The following is a 21643-nucleotide window of genomic DNA, read 5'->3' on the forward strand; positions in this document are numbered from 1 at the left end:
GCGTAGGTTAGTTGGAGAGGGGGCTGTATTACCGTGACCGTCCCGTGACCTATGTAGGCTATGGATGTCAACAAGAAAGTCAGAAGTTTTTCTTGTCTTTAGCCATCCTCGGGTTATTTTGTTCAAATGCAGAGATCTGCCAGTTCGTTTGAAAACAAAGAGTCCAGCATGTGTTGCAGCTTCGTTCATAGGATGTTGTCCACAGCTGCGTGATAACATTATTGAGAACAGTTGCGTGATTTGATTGTTTTGGTTCAATAAAGTGGTTAGTGCTGCAATGCCTGGGGCCCTACAGTACGATCTAGTCCAGTCTTTGTGTAGGCTACAGCTGCCTACATTTGCTACCTGTACCTCCCAACTAGTAAAACTGCTTGGAGACACTTTTTGATGTCCTGCAATACCCAAGCACCTTCGGGCAGAGTCGACACAACTACAGTCATACATGTCCTTAAGATAGTTGCAGACTTTATTGTAGGCCTACTCGTGTGGAATTCTGAGGAATATTTATCCGTGAGCAAAGAACCATAAATAAGCCTTCAATGTTGTCTCTTATCCCTATGGTAAACTGTTTACCTAAGTCTGATGGCCCAGCTGTAGGTTAGCACTTGCTGACTAAAGACTGGATTTGTCCTTGTCGCTGTTGAATATGTGACATCTTTCGATAGTGTCCTCTCATGCTCTCCTCCCAAACACCCGCACAGCTGTTGTCTGCATGAGCCAAAAACTCCAACCGCGGGCTTATTTTATTAGCGAGTGACATCTAGCATGTTATGCTTAGGAAAACACACAGACGCGCTCTAACGTGAGCCGCATGCTTTTACTTGAGTGTGGACTCTGGAGATTTATGAGAAGTGCACAGGACGTTTCCTGTGTCATTTTGAAGGTGAATAAGCACTGACGAAAGGGAAATCAACGTGTGTGAAGGTGAATATGAATGTTTATGTGTGCGTCAGAAGAGGGGAGGCCTGAAAGCTATCATGGGCCAAAATATTTCTTTTACGTCACCTCCCACACGCAAACACATACGTAGGTTTCTGTGAGGGCACCGAGAAAGTTAATCTAGTCTACGTTTTTATCAAGCCTATCTTTCAAGCATGGCCATCTGTTCTTAGCTGATATATCAATATATCTGCTGCTCATACCACTCCCTCAGAGAAAGAGTTTGGAAGGAAATGATGGATGGAATCTCTGGCAGGCATTCTTTTCAGTATAGATCTATTTAGTTTCTTGTTCTCCCTCATATTAACGAGTTCAGGAAGGTAAAGCTCTTTGTGAGGGATTCGATTACCCAGCCGAGAAATGAGAAGTGAAAAGAGAGACTAATACAATAAGATACAAGTGGAAGCTCTCAAAGCTCTCAAAACTCCAGTCCATTTCACCTGTCAGCTGTTTTTGAACCCTCAACAATTGAACTGAGGGGATCCGGTTTATCGTCCTGTATTATTCCTTTCTCATGGAAGTACTTCCTTCGGTCTTTAAGGCATTTGCGAGTCCCTTGGAAAAGGGCAGTAAACATCAGATAAAGAGTGTTAATCAAGTATGTCTGAGTTGTTATTGTATTTTAGATGTCCATTCTTAATTTGTTTCCTGTGTCCTTAGGTTTTTTTAACAGATGTTTCGACTTTGTATGGTTTATATCCCTGATGGTAAAAGGCCAGTGACCCATGGTCGGCCCGCTGGGGTCAGAGCTGGTGGTCCGCTGGCCTTTTGCTCATCTGCTTTCGGTCAGCCCGCTGGTGAGTTACAGACAAACGGTCCACCCTGTCCAAAAAAGTAATTTAGTCATTTATACTTGTTCAGTCAGGGGCTACAAGTGGCACTCAGAGCATGCCAGAAGTGGCTCACCACCAGTGGGGTGAGGTCCAAAACCCAGAAAGAAATCCAGCGGTGGAATGATATATGCTTGCTTTCTGGGATGTTTCTCTGCCTTAAAGTAACACTTTGCAACAATTCAACACTTTTTGAGATATTGTTTTATAGGCAACTAGTTAAGGTGCCATCCTCAAATTCATTTAAATAGAATATGGTCATGTGAAGTACAGATAGACCTGTGTTTTCCCCGCTACCCATCCAGGATATGCCCTATGTAGTTCAGTGTAATACCCTGCAAAAATGGAAGAAAAGCTTTCACACGCATGACATTGCCAGCTAAACTGCCAAAAGACACCAGTTAGTGTGTTAGCACGCTTCTATCAGTGTCAGCTGGGCTGTTGGAGGTGTTTGCAAGGTTTTTGCATGCCTTTCAGGTAGTTAGCTTACTAGTTTTGGAACAGAACTCTGTATTGCTGCTTTAACATGGCCTCTTATCTGCACTAACTGCAGTGTTCTCAATATATGTATGCTCTTTCCTTTCTTCTTGTTCTCTTTGCTTTATACCTATGTCTCCCTCTTTCTGCCCCTCCTTTCTCCTACCTCCATCCTGCCATACAGTATATTGGCTAGCGTTTATGTAATGCGTTTCTCTAGTTTGTCTTTTGAGTGTGATGAGTCACGTGGTGAAGCATGCTAGCCGTCCTGTAGGGTGAGGCACCTGTCTAAGACAGCAGAGTGGGAATGAGAGGGCAGGGCCGTAGCCACGGGGAGAAATGTCATGGCGACAACCAGATGAGTGACCAAAGGTTGTTCTTGCCAGTGCCTTGATTCTGTAGGTCTGTCCTCTGATGGTCTCTGCCTTTCTCCCTCTTCCTGTCTCTGTCTCTCTCTCTCCCGCTCTCTGAAATGTCATGTCTTACTAGTGTGGCCATTAGTTCAGTGTTGCTATAGCAATGTTTCTGTCTGTTGTGAACACAGCATGTCAATGCATGCACAGACACACACATGTTACAGATGCAGGTAAAAGTGTGTGTGTGTGTGTGTGTGTGTGTGTGTGTGTGTGTGTGTGTGTGTGTGTGTGTGTGTGTGTGTGTGTGTGTGTGTGTGTGTGTGTGTGTGTGTGTGTGTGTGTGTGTGTGTGTGTGTTAAGCTTTCATTCTACATGTTGGACACACAAAGACACAGACATGGTAGACAATAGACTCTTTGTCAGCCTGGGAGGCCTGTTTGATTGAATTTTTTGAGGAATGCTGCACACGGCGGAGAAAGGGACAACAGTCCGGCCTGGGTGTAGTATAGCCCTAGATAGATGATGACAGATGAGATGGATACTTTATTAATCCTGAGGGGAATTTGAGCAACTGCACACGCCAGAGCCTGTGACCTTTTGACCTTGAGATACCGCAGCACATCACAAACATAACCCCCCCCCCCCAAGCCCTCAGCACTCGATTCCATGAGAAAGTCAGAGAAATGTGGGCAGTTTGAGATTATATGTGTGTGTTTGTGTGTGAGTGCAATTATGCTACTGTTGTGTGTTTCACTGTGTATGAGGGCGAGCTCTCAAGAGTCTGTGCATACATATTTAACAAGAGTTGGTGAGCAGCACATTTACAGCAGCAGCTGATAAGTCAGCTCTGACAGACGAGAGATAGAGAGACAGAGAGAGCAAAAGAGAGCAAACTTAGTGGTGGTATGATAGAGACAGAGAGCTGGCCCTAAGGGGGTGGGTTCCCACAGAGAGTAAAGGGATTTGGGCTGGATGGGAAGCACATGGGGGGGCTCAGAGGCCTTGCATGAGGGGGTGGAGGGGTGAGGCGCCAGGGACGGAGGAGGGGGGGCCAGGAAGCTGACTGCTTCTTTTCCCAAGAGAACACTGAGGCGTCCCAGCTAACTGCTGACCCTTGACACAGCTGACTGGTGCCCCAATGGACTGTGTGTGGGTCCTACATTGGAGATGTGTGTCTATGTTTGCTATCTTGTGGATCGTTTATTGTGTCATATTTGTATGTGCTCATAAATGTCCAAATGCATGTAGGTAGTATATGTTTGTATGCTCACATGTATGTGAACATGTTCATATATGCTTTTGTTTTAGTTATGAATTGTATCATGCAATTGTGATTTTTATTACAGAGAGAGGAGTGATTGAGAGGGAGGGAGGGAGAGGGAGAGGGATGAAGAGAGAGAGGGATGGAGAGAGGGAAGGAGAGCGAGAGAGGGGGGGAGGGAGGGATGGATGGAGGCAAGTGGAAAGTTACTGGGGGATGCAGCCATCCTTAGTCAGCACTCTGATGACAATGACTGCGACAGTGATGCCGTCTGGCTGCTGTGCTGGCTGGCCCGCACGCTCAGTCTCTCGCTGTCTGACAGAGTACCCGCTATCCCTCTCTCGCTCTAGCTTTCTTTTCTCTTTTTCCTTCTTCTCTCTTTACTCTGTCTCTTACTCTGTCTGTCAGTGTGTTTATTCTGTTGTTTCTAGCTTTGTGAATTACAGTCATTCATCACACCAACATCACCAAAGAGCTAAGATGAGATGCAGCATTGTTGGAATTATGGAATTGCAGCGCATACATGGTTTTCAGTGCTTTCAGCACATCTCTTTATTTATAACATATAATTAATACATTGTCATCCTGAAAGCTCCTCATGCTGTTTACGTGGCCATTTTCAGCACCATAGGAGAAGGCTCTCTCTATTTCTTGCCTCTTGTACATACACAGCCACACACACAAACTCATGCATATGTAATCAGCGTTGCCATGAGAATGAAACTGTATGTGTTTGATAGAGGAACAACTACAACTGTCACGGATTGATCAAAACCTAAATGCCCTTAATGCCCTTTCTAATAAATGAATGTCTGTATGTAAAACCCTGTATTGGCATATGTGTTCACATAAGTATTTACATAAACAACATAGTTTGACATAGTATAAGCCATAAGTCGTCTGTCATGGTTTGTCTGTTACAGCGGGTTTACCGGAGACGGACGCCCCGACCAAAACGAACAGCCCGGAGTACGTGGCATTCGGCCTGGTGCCTGTGTGCTTCCTGCTGGGGCTGCTGGGCGTGCTCATCTGCCACGCCCTGAAGAAGAAAGGCTACCGCTGCACCACAGAGGCCGAGGACGCGGAAGCAGAAGCGGCGGCGGAGGCTGACAAAGAGCTAGAGAAGGACGCGGAGAGAGGTGAGCAGAGCTGCAGCGACTGTGGCACCAGGAGTGTGGGAGGTACCACTGTCCTAAAAAGGGTGTTCAGTCATGCAGTTTGCAGTACCAGTACAAAATCTTATAATACATAGTATATTGCAAGCTCACCTTTAGAGCCATCTAAAGACCATCCTGCAGTACAGAGAGAGTCTCATAAGGAACTGCACCTCTTTCTATCTCGTATCATAAGGGACAAATTATTTTGCCTTTAGTTCTGTTTGGTTTACCTTGTCTTTGAAGGTAAGAGTTGAATTAGACTGCAGTGGATGAAGGGTTATAGTTTTGTGAATTGTACCTGTCCAAGGTCCTTCCTGCGTGCCACTGGTCTGCCTTATCCAACAACTTGCCCCCTTAGGAGCACTTGGGTTTAGCCCCTTAGAAGCACTTGGGTTTAAGAGGCTGCTGTGTTTCACTAGGGTTGGTGCTAAAAAACAGGAACCTACATTTTACATGAGGGAACTGTCAAACACGTGAGAATCCAGCCCATGGAAAATAGATTTCGTCATCTTTATACACCACCACCCTTAGGTGAATGTTGAGGAAGATCTTTTACAACAGCTCAAGACCAGATGTTCCCTTGCATTAGATTCCTTTTTTCAGCCAATAGGAACTGAGACTGAGTAGCATTTTCCACCCAACACATCTTTGCCCCTCATATGGGTATTTCAGCACAAAGTCTGGATGTGGAACAGTACGTATTTTCAGCTTCAGGGTTCCAAATGACAACTAAAATGGTTGTTAATGAGCCGTGAATCTTACATTTTGCGTCATACACCTTGGTATAAATATTGGCATTTGTTTTCAGCTAGCTTCATCGTTTATGATTTATTTGAGCCGTAACTACATAGGCTACGCTGTGCAGCAGGTCGCCCATGTCCTCTTTCTGCACCTCCTGGAAGAAGTAAACACATTTCTAGGCTACTCTTTCCCCGGCCACTGAAGGTTTAACAGATGCCTGAAAATCAGCTTTACCAAAACTATGTTAAAGCACACAATAAAGTAGGCCACAGTCAGGTAGGCTCACAGAGGGAGCATACAAGTCTCCACCTCCACTGATATGGATGCAGGGCAGACTGCTGACCTTCTGACATGTTATTTGAATCAGGTAGGCCTAAGTTATATGGCAGAGCCTTGGTAATGCAGTATGGTGAGTCTATTTGTATTTCTGAGCTCAGCTTAGTTGTATTTTCTTAATGACTGGCTCTTTAAACTTAGTTAACATTTAGGTGTTTTACAGTTATCCTGACAACTTTTACCAATCTGTAACCATCCATCACTGATGGCAGACCGAACAAAACGTGTCCAAACATAGGTGGTTGGGTGAGAATCTGACGAGAGTTGAGATCATACCTGCTGACACTGAGATAAGATAGCAGACCCAACCTTTAATGTGACTGAAGCTTGTGGAAGGAGAGTCTGAGATGTTGAAAGGCAATCAAGCGTATTGATCTGCAGATACCTCTACCCTGACCTCTACCCTGACCTCCATATGTGTGCTGGGATTGGGATATACTGGACGAGAGATGTGTAATGCTTACAAGAGAGTACCAGATCAATATGTGATCTATATTGAGGCGGACGTTTTGAGAGTATTGGTAGTTAGTTACATTTGATCTGACTAATGGCAATCTCCATTTAAACTTTGACTTTTAAAGTCGTACACACACACTGTGTTACACCCCCTCTCAATATGGGTCAACACCACTCTTAATCAAGCATGTTAGTGCTGTGTAGTAAAACACACAAAAAAATTCTAGAATGTGTTACGATCACAGCTCCATGACCGAAACATAAAAGGGAGACCAGGCAGAATTTATATAAAAATATATATAAGGGTTATAGTTATATATTTTATCTAATAATGATAGCTAACGTGTGGTGAATGTCAGTGTTGTGAATAGAAACAACCAATGTGTCAAGTCAGTTAGATGATATAACAAAACAAACAACGACGATAATACAAAAACCACAATCCAAAACCAACAACAAATCCCAAATCCAAGCACTCTCTAAGTCCAACGATATCCAACAACAAATCCAACACTCCAATCCAATGCTCCACTCCAACGCTCCCCAAACGGCAGACTGATCAGGGCTTTTGTAGCCCAGCCAATCATGGGGTCCACCTGTTCCCAATCACCTGCCGTACACCTGCTTCTAATTACCTGCTGTAGAGACAGAGACAGAACAGGCATGCAATATCACGGGGCGGGGCCTAGACCCACCAGGGTCGTAACAAATGACCCTTGGCATTTAATAGTCCCAGTGTAGCTTTGCACTTAAATCCTCTCCTTGAGGGATTGTGGATGTTTTATAAAAATGATGGGATGCCTGTTTGATCTCACGTATAACTCATAACGGTGAATTAGTCTTTACAACTCTGGATTTTTTTTTTTAAGTTTTAAAATACTATGTCAGTCAGTGTAAATATAGCTTAATTTTAGTTAAATTTAAAACTTTAAACTTTACCTTACAAACATGAACGTGTGGCAGTCTTGAGTGGGCAAGGACTCTTGGCTCAGAGTTAAGAATGTTGTCATACTCATGTTTAGACGTCGGTCTGCTGTCACATCCTCCTCCATGGTCAAGGGAAACTGTTTATGGAAGGAGAGAAAGAAAGGAGGAAGAGGGAGGGAGAGCTGGAATGTCTGTTGGATTATTCTGAAAGTTCTCTGTGTGGAATCTTTGTGTTGGAAATGTCTGTTTTCCAGCAGTAGGCGTTTGTTTGAGAAATTTGATGTGGGGTTTCTTTATATTAACGGACCCATTCATGTCCACCGTGTATGAGTTGAGTTGGCGAGGCTAAAACCGTCTTGCATAGAAAATGTCAAAAGTCAACACAATTTCCTCCCATTTCTATTGCATTTATTGTATTGATGAATTCCATTTGCATATAAAGCACGTAACTTATGGGAACTTACCATGGAAATCAAACACGTATCACATTGTTTGAGCTAGGAGTTAAGAAACGGGTCACTTTAACCAACATGCTGTAGACAGCAGAAGGCTTTGATGTTTGAGGTGGTTCCTGTGAGGCCAGTTGTATTGGTTCTAGCCAAGTGTTTGCCTAAGCTCTTACTACGGTGTGATTTCATTATCGAGGTCTAGCCAATCGCTTCTTGTGGAAAAGCATACTGTGCCGGGATGGACCAATTAAGGGTTGCTGTTAATGGCGTGTCCCTCCAGAAACCAAAAGCAATGGTGATTGGTACTTTCATTAAGTTATGGGTGGAAAACCAGCCATGTTCCTGTCGATGAGACTCTATGCCACAGTGTTAATGAGTTGTCCTCAGAGTGTTTTACTATCATCATGAACTGCCGAAGTCACATCTGGGCTTAAATCTACACCTTGCAGAGTGCCAGGGAGTCATTTGGGGGTCTCTGTTCCTTCCCAATGAAGTGCTACTGTAGGGCTTGAGTTCTGCTGGCTGTTTGTGACCTGAAGTCTGAAGTCTGAAACCAACAGTGCTCTTGTAGTTCCGAAAAAAATGGCACCTATTATTGAAATTTCACATGCACTAATAATGTGTAGAGAGCAGGAGAGAGACCTAGAAGAGTGCTGTGGGTTCACCCAGACTCCCCCTAGGACCACACCACTGGGCGAGAGCTTGTTGATTTTTAAATAAAAGTTTCATGGAGGAAGTTAAAGCTATGAAGAGATTAGATGAAAATATACAAAATAAAACGATTACAGCATATGTTATATGTATGATGGTAACGGTATACCACAACAACATAGATCAGTGCAATTAGGATCTTGCAACTCAGGGGGGGGGCGGATGGTGTTTTAGAGCTGTTTAAGGGTGCAGGAGAAACGGCCACATCTGTGGCCCATTGTTTCATCTAGCAAAAAGCACTTCCAAAAAAAGCACTACTCTTCTACTGAAGGCTGTACCTTTCATTTGTAGCCCATCATTAGATGTGGATTGTTTTAGTACTGGGTACTGTCACGACTGCCTGGCTCAGGGCAGCGCTGACATAAAAAAAGGGTCGACCACACCGTAGTGATTATTAAAAGATTTATGTACACAAGTATAAACAATCAGTATAATGTGTTAAAAGGAAAGTGTTGTGCAATGTGTCTAGGTGAAAACAAGTAACAAACAATAGTGTAAAACGCGACGATGACGGAGGAGTATTCAGTATGGAGTTCCGTAGTCGGACGTCTTTCCACAGGCTATCACCACTGGAACAATCCATAGACTACGACGGCAAGGCAGAAGTTAAGAGCAGAGAGTTCCCGTCCATAGCAAACCTTAACCTCTTAAGGCCCTTATAGAGTACTCAAAACGGTCGTGTCGGATAATCGGGCAGTGGGCGGGCGGCCGGATAGTACGTACTAGTTAGCATTTGTGTCCCTTTATAGTACTCCAACGGCTGTGGGTGCTGAAAACAATTCTCTTCCAGAACAGTAGGGGGAGTAACGGTTTAAGTGCCGAAAGACAAGCTACCCCATGACATTTTCGTGCGATGGACATCGTTCGTTAACTTTCCCTCTCCTCCACAACTGTTACTTACTTCCCTCTCACCAGCTGTCGCTACTGAAATGCAACAGGTGTCAGCAGACATACACCTTTCATGCTTTGTCTAATGTTACATATACACGTGAAAGGGCAAACTTATCTCTATCATGGTAGGTATTTTTTGTGGGAGAAATAGTTGCAATCTACAACAAAATGATATGCTTATCTTACACTATAGAAACTGTTAAAAAAACGATTAAATTAAATGAATACGTTCTTATTTTCCTTGGTATTTTCGTCCTATTCAGATTTGCAATGATTTCTGGGTAATTTTTGTAATCTCTATTTGATCATGTGACGAGATGATATAGGCACAACATCTGAACGACTGACAGTGTTGTACAAGTCCACACCTTTCATGAAATAGTTAAAATATCCCAAACACAATCGGAATTCGAGAATAACCCTAATATTTAGGCCTATTAAGCAAACATGTAGCATACTGCCATTATTTTTGCTTTAACGGAACAGACTATTCTGCCGTTTGAAATGTATAATCAACATGCATGCTGGATTTAAAATACAGTGGAAACCGTCGGTTATAAACAATGGAGTGACAAGTTCTGCAATATATGTCCAATGATAGATATGTCCAATAAAAGAAGTGTGAACTTTTAATTAAATAGAATTGATGCATCTGCTTTCTCCATAACAACATGGATTGAACCTCGGTGGACTTTGTAGACATGTTATTAACAAACGTTGTACGTGGACTATCTTCAATGGTAAGACCCTTTTGTTGTGCCTCTTCTGGTGTAGCATACAATGTGAGTTTTATTTGGGCACAGCAGATGCCTATCATGTGGAATGTGTAGGCTATTTCATTCCGTTCTTGCAATGAATAATTTAATTTCAATATGCTATCTCCCTCTTGTGCGCGGTTGTACTTTTAAAGGGGCTTGTTTGTGTGAGCGAGTGCATGTAGTATATGTTGATGCCGGAGTTAAATAAAGGCAGGCTATTCATAAAATACGTCAATGTGTCAGTAGTATGAACAGTTGAGACTTTGACTCCGTGGGGCTCAGGTCGTTTGGACAAATATTTTAATTGCTGTCGCTCGTGCTGGTTCTCTGGCAGTAGGCTACTTGGGCCGGCTCATGTATTGTGATATACAGGGAATAGTTTTCAAGGAAAGGATCTGCACCTTTGACAGTGGCTGTTGTTCATATATATATATATATATGGATATAAAGGTAATGAAACATGAAACGCTAGGTCCAGAAATGTTAGTTTCCGGAGTTGATGTCGTATGGAAATGATGTCGTAGTGGGCCAATCACGGCCAAGGAGTATCCGTCACCATGAGCGGACCGACAGAAATTTTTGCGGGGACACGGAGAGCTGTCCCACGGCTCTGGAGAGCACGGAGAGGGCGTTTCAGCTACCTGAGAAGGCGTTCCAACTACCTGAAGGCGTTCCTATGTGCCCAAAAACGTGTCGTACGGAGTACCATAAAAAAGCCTTTATAGGCCATCCTATTATCTGTTAGGCACTCAGCCCCCTGCAGGGTAGACAGATAAGCAACTGCCGTAAACAAAAAAGGGGCGGAGCCCCAGGCCTGATTAGTAGGGCCGGACTCCTTTGCCGAACTGAATTGTGGCTTCGTTGGGTTCCGTTGCTTTGCGGTTTATGCGTTGCTTGCAGACAGAGTTGAAAAATGTTCAACTTTTTGAGTTGAATTGCCTTTCATGTAATCAAATTGCCTTTCATGCAATCAAATTGCCTTTCATGCATAACAGACAGCACAGGCGCTAGTCAATCAGATCGGTTTATGCTCACGTCTCAAGAACAGGAAGCGCAAAAAAAAAGATGGCGGACCAAACTCTGTATATGGTCATATTTGTACCTAAAAGTAGTTTGTTTGACTTTTTTCGTGCTTAGAGTTTTTTAAAGTTACAGAGAAATAGACACTGTACAATGTATAAACCGCTTTATTGTAACTGAAAAATACGTCTGATAGGATTTGCGAGGTGTCTGAGCCACCTATCTAATGTTAGCATGCTACTACTCGCAAGGTAAACAGCTTACTAGTGGCGTGATTGATTTGTTGACTGTCAATCTCTTTATAACGTCTTTGTTATTAACACAACCCCATGCGCCAGACTCCTCCTCCGCCATCCGTTTGGTCAACGCATTCCGACGCGTACGTGTGAGTCCAAGATAACAGTACTGTTGTTATGAAGGAGTATTGAGGTTCAGATGTGTGTCATGCTTTCACTGGAATTCTGTTTGTTGATCAGCAGACTTGCCTCATGAATGCTTCATGAATGTGGGTTCTGTTTCATACAGTATATTGTGTACACTGTAGTGTGTGTGTGTGTGTGTGTGTGTGTGTGTGTGTGTGTGTGTGTGAAGGCTTCATGTGTGTGCTTCTGTGTCTGAGTTGCTGTACGATAATGGCTTGGGCACTGGCTGTGTAAAGACTATTGTCACATCCTGAAACTGGAAACATTCCTTGCTTACCTCTTTGTCTTTGTCTTTGTGTGACAGAACAAAAGGGTTGTGTGGGTGAGACACTCATTCATGGGTACACTTCTTTGCCTGCTCAATCTGTTCTGTCTCTCCTTTTATCTCCGTATTATTCAGGTATGCTTTCCTTCTTACTCTTCCCCTTCTCTCCACCCCTTATCGTCACGGTTATGCCCTCTCGTTACTCCTCACTCTTGCCAATTCTGTTTCGTTGCCCCTGTCTCTTTCAGTAGCACTATCTCTCTTTCACTCAGACTATCTTTTCATTCTCTTTCTATATTCATTGATGTGTGTTTTTATAAAAGCAATTGAAAAAGATCTTTGATCTGTAACAATGATGTGTTTCAAGAATGCTGAGTTTATAGAGATTGTCATCGTCAAGGAGTATTCATTAAAACTCGTACACACTTAAACTCTCACACACACACTCACACACACTCACACACACTCTCTCACACACACTCTCTCACACACACACACACACACACACACACACACACTCACACACTCTCTCGCTCTCTGAGTCTTCTGCGTCCCTGCTCCTGGCTTCTTATTCATTCACTAAATATTTGATCTTGTGGTATGGGCATGCCTTCAGAGTTGTGGTATTAGGGAACGCTCTATGGCTCACACTCGCCCCTCACCCCCCTTTACTATCGTTACAATATACAGAGCTGAGAGTCAGCCAAAGGTCAGGACAGGAAGTACGTCTATTCTCAAAAGGGGTCACACGGAAGGGGAAGGGGATGGGTTGAGAGAGAGAGAGAGTGTGTGGAGTGTGTGTGGTTGCGTGTGTGTGTTTGTGTGAGATGTATTCTTTTGTCCCTGTTGTTACACAGAGTGGTAAATATTACGGAAAATCCGATTCATCTGACTCCATGATAATATTAAATTACCTCCAATCTTACCAAGCAGTATATAAGCTAGTAGCACAGTAATGGCATGGCACACAATGAGTTAAATGGATGGTGACTGAATGAACAGTGTATTACTACAATAAACGGTAATCTTAAATGTTCAAATACATATTAACCAAACTGAATGTCCGGTGAAAACCAAATCGATAAGCGCAACTCTAAACAATAAAAGTGGAATAAATAGGTTTAATGGCCAAATAAACCTGATAAACCATGAATGCATCAAGTCTAGAGATTTTAAATCCGACCAGAAATAAAACAACCATGGCAGATACTTCCGATTGCAACGAAGCCTGCTGCCCACACCACAAGGATCAATTAAAGACCAAACATGACATTTATATACATTTGCACATTACTTGGAAGTAACACACATCCTTAGGCTCTCTGTGTGACAGTGGGAAAGGTTGTATGAAGGAACCAGGTGTTAAAGGAATGAAAGATATAGTCATTAGTTCATCTGTGGCCAGGCCATGCTAACATGGCTGAAAGCACTCAATATCTGAGGGTTGTTGTTGTTGATACAAACAATGGAAGATCAGAGAGAGGTCCTCTGGAATGCTGTTTGGCCCTCTGGGATGAAGGTGTCCATTCTCTACATGTTATCATTCTCAGAATGAATTCCACCTTTGGTTGGGCAGAGGATTTATCTTGACTTGCCTCAGGTTTAGTCACCAAAGTGTATACATTAAGGTGCAAGAATAAGCTGAATAAGCTCTGTTGATGTGTCGTTGTGGATTGTCATGGTGATGAATGATGCCACGCCAAACAGGAACTGGTAACAACTCTGTGCTGCCTAGGAGGAGCAATTGTGTGAGTGTGTAATTGTTTGTGAGTACAGGTTTGTGAGTGTGTCTGTGAGTGTGACTGTTTTTTTGTCCGATGGAAATAAGTTCCTGGTAAAGCTCTGCTATGACAACAACACTGCTCTGTGATGCAGTACTGCCTACCAAAACATATCTTTTGGTTTTACTAATATATTGAAACATATCCAATGAGATAATACTCTAGTGTTAGCACTACAATAGCCATTCATCTCAAATCTGACTATCTAGGTTTAATAAAGGCAATAAACACCCAAAATTTGAAAATAGAAATCAATACAAAGATGTGATCGTAACTAAGCCGTCTGGCCATTATAACTTCAAATTGAAGTGCATGTTTAAATGACAGACATATTCACAGGGTATGAGTTTTAGAGAGAGAGAGAGGAGGACAACCATTCAGAGTAGAGCATCTCTCTCCAGAAGTGAAGGCACTGCAGCGGTGTGAGTCACTGTCACTGGACACTCTGCTTCACCTTAGATGCTCTCTGCCTGGGCCTCCTGTGCCACTGCAGGGCAGGGAGTATGGATCAGGATTAGATTCCTCCTCTCAAAGGGGGAAAACGTAGATCAGGTGAAAAATGGCCAGAGCCTTTATTTGTGTTTTCTCATTTTCAGCAGCCGAATAGTTCACCTCAAAAAAAGCAAACAGCCAGATTGTCGGTTGAAGGATTAATGAAAGTGAGCAGGTGGACAAGCATATTGGGGGGTCTCCTTGGCGCATACACACAAACACTACTAACACTAAATGAAAGGGATAAACAAGTGGTGTTTGTTAGCATGTATGTTTGCTCCACACACACAGCATCATTGCGAACAGCTCAGGCCAAACCAAACACTGGCATGCCTAGGGATGGGAACCGAGAACCGGGTCTTGTTTAGAACCGGTTCCCAATGAGCCGAATCTTTGGAATCGTTAGCCGAATTCATAACCGGGTCTGTTAACGGGTCTCTGTGCCGTTTGCGCATGTGCGAACTCTTATCATAAAGTCAGAACACAGCAGAAATGGCAACTGGACAGAAGCGATCTAAAGTGTGGCTTTATTTCACCCGAACGGATGCGAACACGGTCACTTGTAACCTCTGTAAAAAATGTATTTCCTCAAAGGGAGGAAGTACATCTACCATGAATAAGCACTTGAGCACACATGGTATAAAATTACAAGAATGTCATGTTTTCGATGCCAGCAGCAGCTCAACTAACGTCGGCGCTTCATCCCTTACTTGCCAAGGTAAACTCCTCAAAATGTTTTATCATAAGTCATAACGGTGTTACTCGTGTGTTATCAGCGTTTATCAGTGTTTATCAGTGTTATCAGCGTTTTCGTGTTAACCATAACTAAACTTAGCATTGAATTGCTTAACAGAATGGGCGATGTTGGACATTGTCATATATTATAACTTACATAACTAGGCTAGCTTAACGGTATAATCTTCTATTTTCAACCGTTGGCTAGAGGCAGGGGCAGTGCTTGCCTCCCCTCTGTTGGTCCTAGGGTAGGGTTTAGGCTGTACAAAAGACTATGTTAATAAGCAAGCAATGCGTGCAGCTCCCTCAGTTTGACAGTTCGATATGGATACGTTTCTCGTAGCCAATTCAGTGGCAGCAATAGCTAAGTGTTAAATATACTGAGTGCCTAGTTTGCACATGATACAAGTCATTATGTTTCAGTACGTTATTGTGTTTGTAGTGGACTCTACATTGCTATTAGAAGCGTTTAGCATAATAGTTCGCTATAAGCAATACAACCAAGCAACCTACAAGAAAATATACAGTCCTTTACCTCAATAACAAGGGCTGTATGTCAGATCAGAAAATTCAGCGATTTTGTTAGTGCCATTTTTTTCTTTGTGCAAACCAGCGTTCGCTCTATAAATAATCTCCATTTCCATCCAATTAAGCTGATGATGACGTTCTAAATCAGACGGGCTCAGAGGCTGCTAGTCTGTCATCGTTACAGGCTGCAGTTAGTACGTCTTCTGTAAGGAAGGAGCATTGTTATTTGTATGAACGTTTATATTAAACAGAACACATTTTATTTAAGTTATGTAAGTTTTATTTAAATGTGTATGTAAACATTCTAGAAATTTATATAAAAGAACATTAATGTAAAAAACCCGTTTGTGCTCTTTTTTCGCCCCTTACCAAATTATAAGAATCGTTCAGAGAATCGATAAGGAATCGGTTCGATAAGCAGGAATCGATAAGGAACCGGAATCGTTAAAATCTTATCGGTTCTCATCCCTAGGCATGCCAGACATCAGCAGGGTTTTGATCCAAAACAAAATGAGATTTATTAAACATGTCCACTAATGGGCCGAGAGCAACAGAGAGTGCCTGAGCAAAGCCAAGTCATCTGTCATCCCAGATGTTGGCCATTCGAAAATGTCATTGATGAATAAGGGGATTAAAGCTGGAATGTTGTGACGCGTTGCTATTATTGTTCATTATTATATGGCAACGACAGTACGAGCGTTCTGATTGGCTAATGAGTAGTCATGCCAGCCGCGTATTGCCCTCCTCACCGGTCAATACGGATCTGAATTGCCCTCTGACGACAAGTTTTACTATCCAGGCGAAAATTAAATCATTAGGGTATTGAACACACCATTGAACACTTTTCAGAGAAATTGTCATCCTCACATCATGGTATGTGGACTGGAGATTATATTAAGTGGCTATGATGTAACAAAATGTGGTGATACTGATTCAATATGATCATGATCGATGTGCTCTCACTCACTCACTCTCTCTCTCTCTCTATGGTGCTTGGATTTGTGAACATATTTGTTCTCTTGAATCTTTAAAATATATTTTATTATGATGTCCATGACTTTTGGGTATTTTGAAATGACAAAAAAAATCTGTTATTCTTTTCTTCTTCTTTTTTGACCATCTCACTCTCTCTCTCTGTCTCTCTCTCTCTTTCTCTCTCTCTCTCCCACCCTCATCCCTCTCTCTCTGTCTCTCTCCTCAGGTCTGAATGACACCTACAGCGAGGACAACAGTGACACCGTGGGTCAGATCGTCCACTACATCATGAAAAATGAAGGTAGCGTGGGAGAGCGTGACTGAGGGAACGCTGTGTTGGGTGAATGAGTGCCGCTGTTGTGCCTAAAATAGCCCCGCCAGAACCGGGACTGTGTGCCAAACACCAAGCGACGGCAGAGATGATGAATGCTAGCTCAGGCCACTGAGCCACTCCTCTATTCTCTGTTCTAAGACACGATTCTTGGCTTCTGTGGTGGTCTGATAGGGATTCAAGGTTGGCTTCAAGGAAAAAGAAAAGTGTGTGTGTGTGTGTGTGTGTGTGTGTGTGTGTGAGAGAGTTTGAGAGAGAGAGAGAGAGTGAGTGTTTGGGCCAGTTGGTACAGGCTAGGACCTACACCAGGCCACAGTCTCCAGGTTTATAAATCTATGCAGGTTCATCAAATAGCAAATCGATTAAACAGTGATAGATTAAAGTGTGGCTTGCTAATATTTTCATATTACTTTTCCACCAGTTGTTAGTCATGTAATCCATTCATATCGATGTGAATCAATCAATACTAATACAACTTTGACTGTGGTGTGTTTTTGTTTCATTTCACAACGAATTTACTGTATAATCAACGGTAGCAGATGTAAACATTCCGCATTTGATTTGAACTGACGCGGCCAAGATCTAGATTTGTCACTCTGCCATGTGCATTGAGATAGAGCAGTTAACCCCCCATGGAGACCCCATGGAGAGAATTGGATGGGATCGGAGTGCTGCCATCATGTGCCCGCACTGAGTGTTGTCAGATAGGATAATCATCCTCCAAATACGATCATTTTGAGTCTGATAAGATACGCCATTTCCAATTCCGTTGCGGGAGAGGAGTTGAAGTGTCCTCTTTTTCACAAACTCCAATCTGGTCACCCTATAAACTGGTAGGCCTATATGATCCCTAGGATAGTAATAAAACTATCTCCGTTCCCTGTAATGTCTCGACCAATGTCAGCAGTCAACTAAGCATGGTTAGTGTCTATTGAATTGATGAATTGTTGTGCAGGAAAAACAGCAGCCTGAAGCTACAGATGTAGAGCAGGGTGATTATTAATCAGCATAAGGGGTTCAGATGAGACGTTGAATTGTCCATTTTGGTAAAGATTGCATTCAAATGCTGTTTTTTAAAGGGATGTTCAGACAATTTTACCCATGAATGTAATCAATCACACTGGCTATTTTGAGAATACATATTATACTTGAAGGTAGTAAAAAGGTGCAATAAATTGGGATCCCCAAATGTATGCAGCATATAATTCATGAATACATTATTTCATTGCACTGCAATCCAGATGATGTAGGCTTAGTACAGCTCCATAAAACCTGAACCAATTACCTACATATTACAAATGAATTTCAGAACAAACAAATGCACTGCATGTACTTCTCATTAGGTAATTTTGTTCATTAAGGCAAGATTTGGAAATGCATTCAGGAAACTAAGAAATCCAGTGCATATGTAGTGCAGGTTGAGGAAGAAGCAGCTGGACCATCAGGGCTTCAGATGAGGTCTTACTCATGTTTGGGATATCCAAAAAGGACAACAAAATCATGTGATGTCAAAAAAATGTGGAGAACGTTTAGTTTTGTATTTAAACTAAGGGTTTATTATTCTTATTATGTTTAAATCAGTTCCAAGTTCCACAAGTTAGTACACAAATGTTAATATATTCTAATAAAGTTTGCCTGTTAAATATAACATCAACTACATTTTCTAATTTATGTTAGGGGTGGGGGTGTCTCTACCAATGCTGAGACCAAACCTACGCCCTTGGGTATGATTCTGAAAGCCATAACTTCACTCAGTCCATATCCATAGCCTATCCAATTAAAGTTGTAATTTTTTTGAATTTCCGTCATTTAAGGGTAGGGTAGGGACTGAGAAAGTAGAGGTGTGTGTGGTTTTTTTTTGGGGGGGGGGGGGGCATTGAGATAATTTTGTCCCGGGCCCAGCCAAACCTGTCAGCGGCCCTGTGTGTGCGTGTCTGTGTGCGTCAGTGGTGTATGTTTTCATGACTTCTGGTACTCAATACCAGTCATATACTCACGCTCAGGAAACCCATGACTGTGTTATTGGGTATGACACACACTAATACACTTGAGGAGAGTGTTACTATGGCAGTTGTTATAGGGTGGACAGGAGTCCACAGGAAGGGATAGTGCTACTTATCATAGCACAACGCAAAAGTTCAAAGGTCAAACCACTCCACAGGTGTGGTTGTTACGTAGACAATTCCGTCTTTGTTCCTCAGGATTTCTTTTAGGTCTTTTAGGTTCTTTAGGCTCTTGAGATGAAGGAAGAAATCAAAGCTCTTCTTTTTTTTTAAAGAATATACTTAAAGGGAAAAGAGACTGTTTTTTTAGTAGGATGAGCTGGAGTGGTGGAGAGTGTTTGTGGCACAATGTTGAGTTCTGTGGCTGGAGTAGGTTAACACATAGAAAACTCTATCACTCACTCACACTCTCACACTCACACACTCACACACACCTTTTTTTCTTCAAAGATTTTCTATTCCTCTGTAAGACTTCTGTAAATGTCAAAGATCTGCAGCAGCTCTAGTCTCTTAGTCTCTAGTTCTCCCATGTCTAAACAGCAAGAGGAAGTGAGACTGGAGACATGTTGTCGACACAAAGTGACTAATAAAAACAAACAAAGAGTTGGACTGACGACCCAGAGAAGATTAGGACAGAGGTTTGTCACATGGACATTGCAGGGGGAAAGGCTTTACTTGAGACAACAGTAGTTTCTCAACCATTTTTATAAGACTCTAGTGCGGGGGTTTTCAACCGGGGGTCCGCGGCGTGGCGGTTGCGGTTATGAACACGGGCCGCAAATTACTTTCTAGTCAGAATGGTGGTCCCTGGGACAAAACCAGTTGAAAACCCCTACTTTAGTGAACCAGCGGTGTGATGAAAAACAACACAATGATAGGTTAAGCTAATGTAGTAGTGGTAGTAGTTAGTTGTTGTTGTTGTTGTAGTTGTTGTAGTTGTAGTCGTAGTCGTCGTCGTCTTAGGAGCTCTGGTTCCTCAAGATCTTGAGCCTCTGGTTCTCATATGTGAAGACGGATACAAATAACTGCATAGAAAGACACAGATGGAGGTGCAAACGCCTTGACTTCCATCATCGACTAAATCTGCTTTGTATGATGGAACCTAACTGATCTCTCACTTTCTGTCGCCTCTCTCTCTCTCTCTTTCTCTCTCTCTCTCTCTCTCTCTCTCTCTCTGTGTCATAGACACAGCCACACAAACAGTAGCGTACACCACATCCAATCACATCAGATGAATCCTGACACCCCTTTCTAAACAGAACTCTCCTCCGTCACGCATACCCGTCACTGACAGGTATATAAACTCAGACACCAAACCATGCAATCTCCATAGACAGACGCTGGCAGTAGACTGCGCAGTGCTGAGGAGCCTCAGGACATTTAACGTGGCACTGTGAGAAGAGGCTTGACTCAGCATGTCGGACTTGCGTGTCGTGTCAGATTGCCACTCGGCGGCCCTGGTTGAGCGTGGTGGTGAGGAGCACATAGACTGACAGTGGTTCCACTGTCGGCCGATGCACAACGCAATTAAATGTGGTCTGTCCATGGGAACGACACTTGCACTTGCAGAGTCCTATGCTGCCTGTTTATGTTAGTGTTGTCCGTATACAAATTACAAATAATAATGAAATCAAAGATTGTAAAATGATCCTGGCCATGAAATGGGTCTCATTGACTTTGCAGCCACATATGTCCAGTAAATTCCAATGCATAGTGGCAGACCAGTGTATAGTATCTGGATATAATTGTGTGTGTGTGTGTGTGTGTGTGTGTGTCCTGATGGACTCCACTGGAGCAGTGGAACTGACTGTTGTGGGATAATAACTACTGCTCCCACCATCATGAAGTGACTTGCTTCGGTACATTTCAGGTGATGATGTAGAGCTGGTTTTCAGTTTGGGGTTAGATTGCATCCCTTAGTGGAAATAAGCAGACATTTGTATAGTGTTTTTCTCCCACCATTGTATTCTTAGAGCCGATGTACTGTAGTGTGTGGTTGTGCTGCTAGGGGTTAGGAGAGGTAATGGAAGTCTTGCTTAAGAGCTGCAGTGCTCCGGTGAGAGTTTGAGGCGTCCCGTAGCGGACCTCTGTATCGGAGCGGCCATTCCCCATCGCTCAGAGAGATAGCCAGTTGTGGAGCCAGCGCTTTGAAAAATGTTCATTATTTCTCACACACACACACACACACACACACACTCCCCCAGTTCTCCACCGTCTTCTTCTCCAACACAAAATTTGCACTTGTATGTGAAAATAATTGAAAGTATTACATTCACATTCATTTACATTTCTCTAGCTCTCTCTCTCTCCGTGTGTCTAAGATGTCTACCAAGATATCAACCAACCACATCAATAAATCTAAAAAAAATACAACACCGTACATGTGGAATGTTTTGAGTTGCCCATATTCTGTTTTTCTAATTCATGTTTGTCGTCCCAGTCTGCTAATAAATATACCATGACTGTTTGTTAGAACTGTTTCTCTCCCCGTATGGTGCAGTGTTCTCCCCATGTGTAGCCTGAGGCTGTGCTGTGGCTGGAGTGATTGTGAGGCGTTTAATTATGCCTGCGTGTTATCTGCCCTGCCGATCAGCCAATACATAACCCCATGTCCGGAGGGGCTGCTCAAGTGTGCTTTTCTGCTAATTTCAGTACCCACACACACAAACACACACACAGACACCGACACACACTCTCTCTTTCGCTCTCTCTCTCTCAGACAGCACAGATGCCTTGAAAGTCATGGTTCGTGGCATAGACTAGGGACTGCTTGAGATTGAATTTCTGCTAATTATGTTTTTT

General features: G+C 42.9%; 1 protein-coding gene across 1 annotated transcript in view; it reads left to right on the forward strand.

Annotated features, from left to right (window-relative positions):
* Positions 1–4051: 4051 nt before the first annotated feature.
* Positions 4052–21643, forward strand: part of LOC308366245 (RELT-like protein 1) — a gene marked incomplete at its 5' end in the record, with an annotated part of 24301 nt that continues 6709 nt past the window's right edge. The window contains 3 exon segments of the mRNA XM_080839880.1: positions 4052–4166; positions 4787–5002; positions 16734–16808. Coding sequence (XP_080696006.1) covers positions 4052–4166; positions 4787–5002; positions 16734–16808 — 406 coding nt within the window.

This window comes from Sprattus sprattus (genome assembly GCF_963457725.1).
Source record: "Sprattus sprattus genome assembly, chromosome: 5".
Lineage (NCBI taxonomy): Eukaryota > Metazoa > Chordata > Actinopteri > Clupeiformes > Clupeidae > Sprattus > Sprattus sprattus.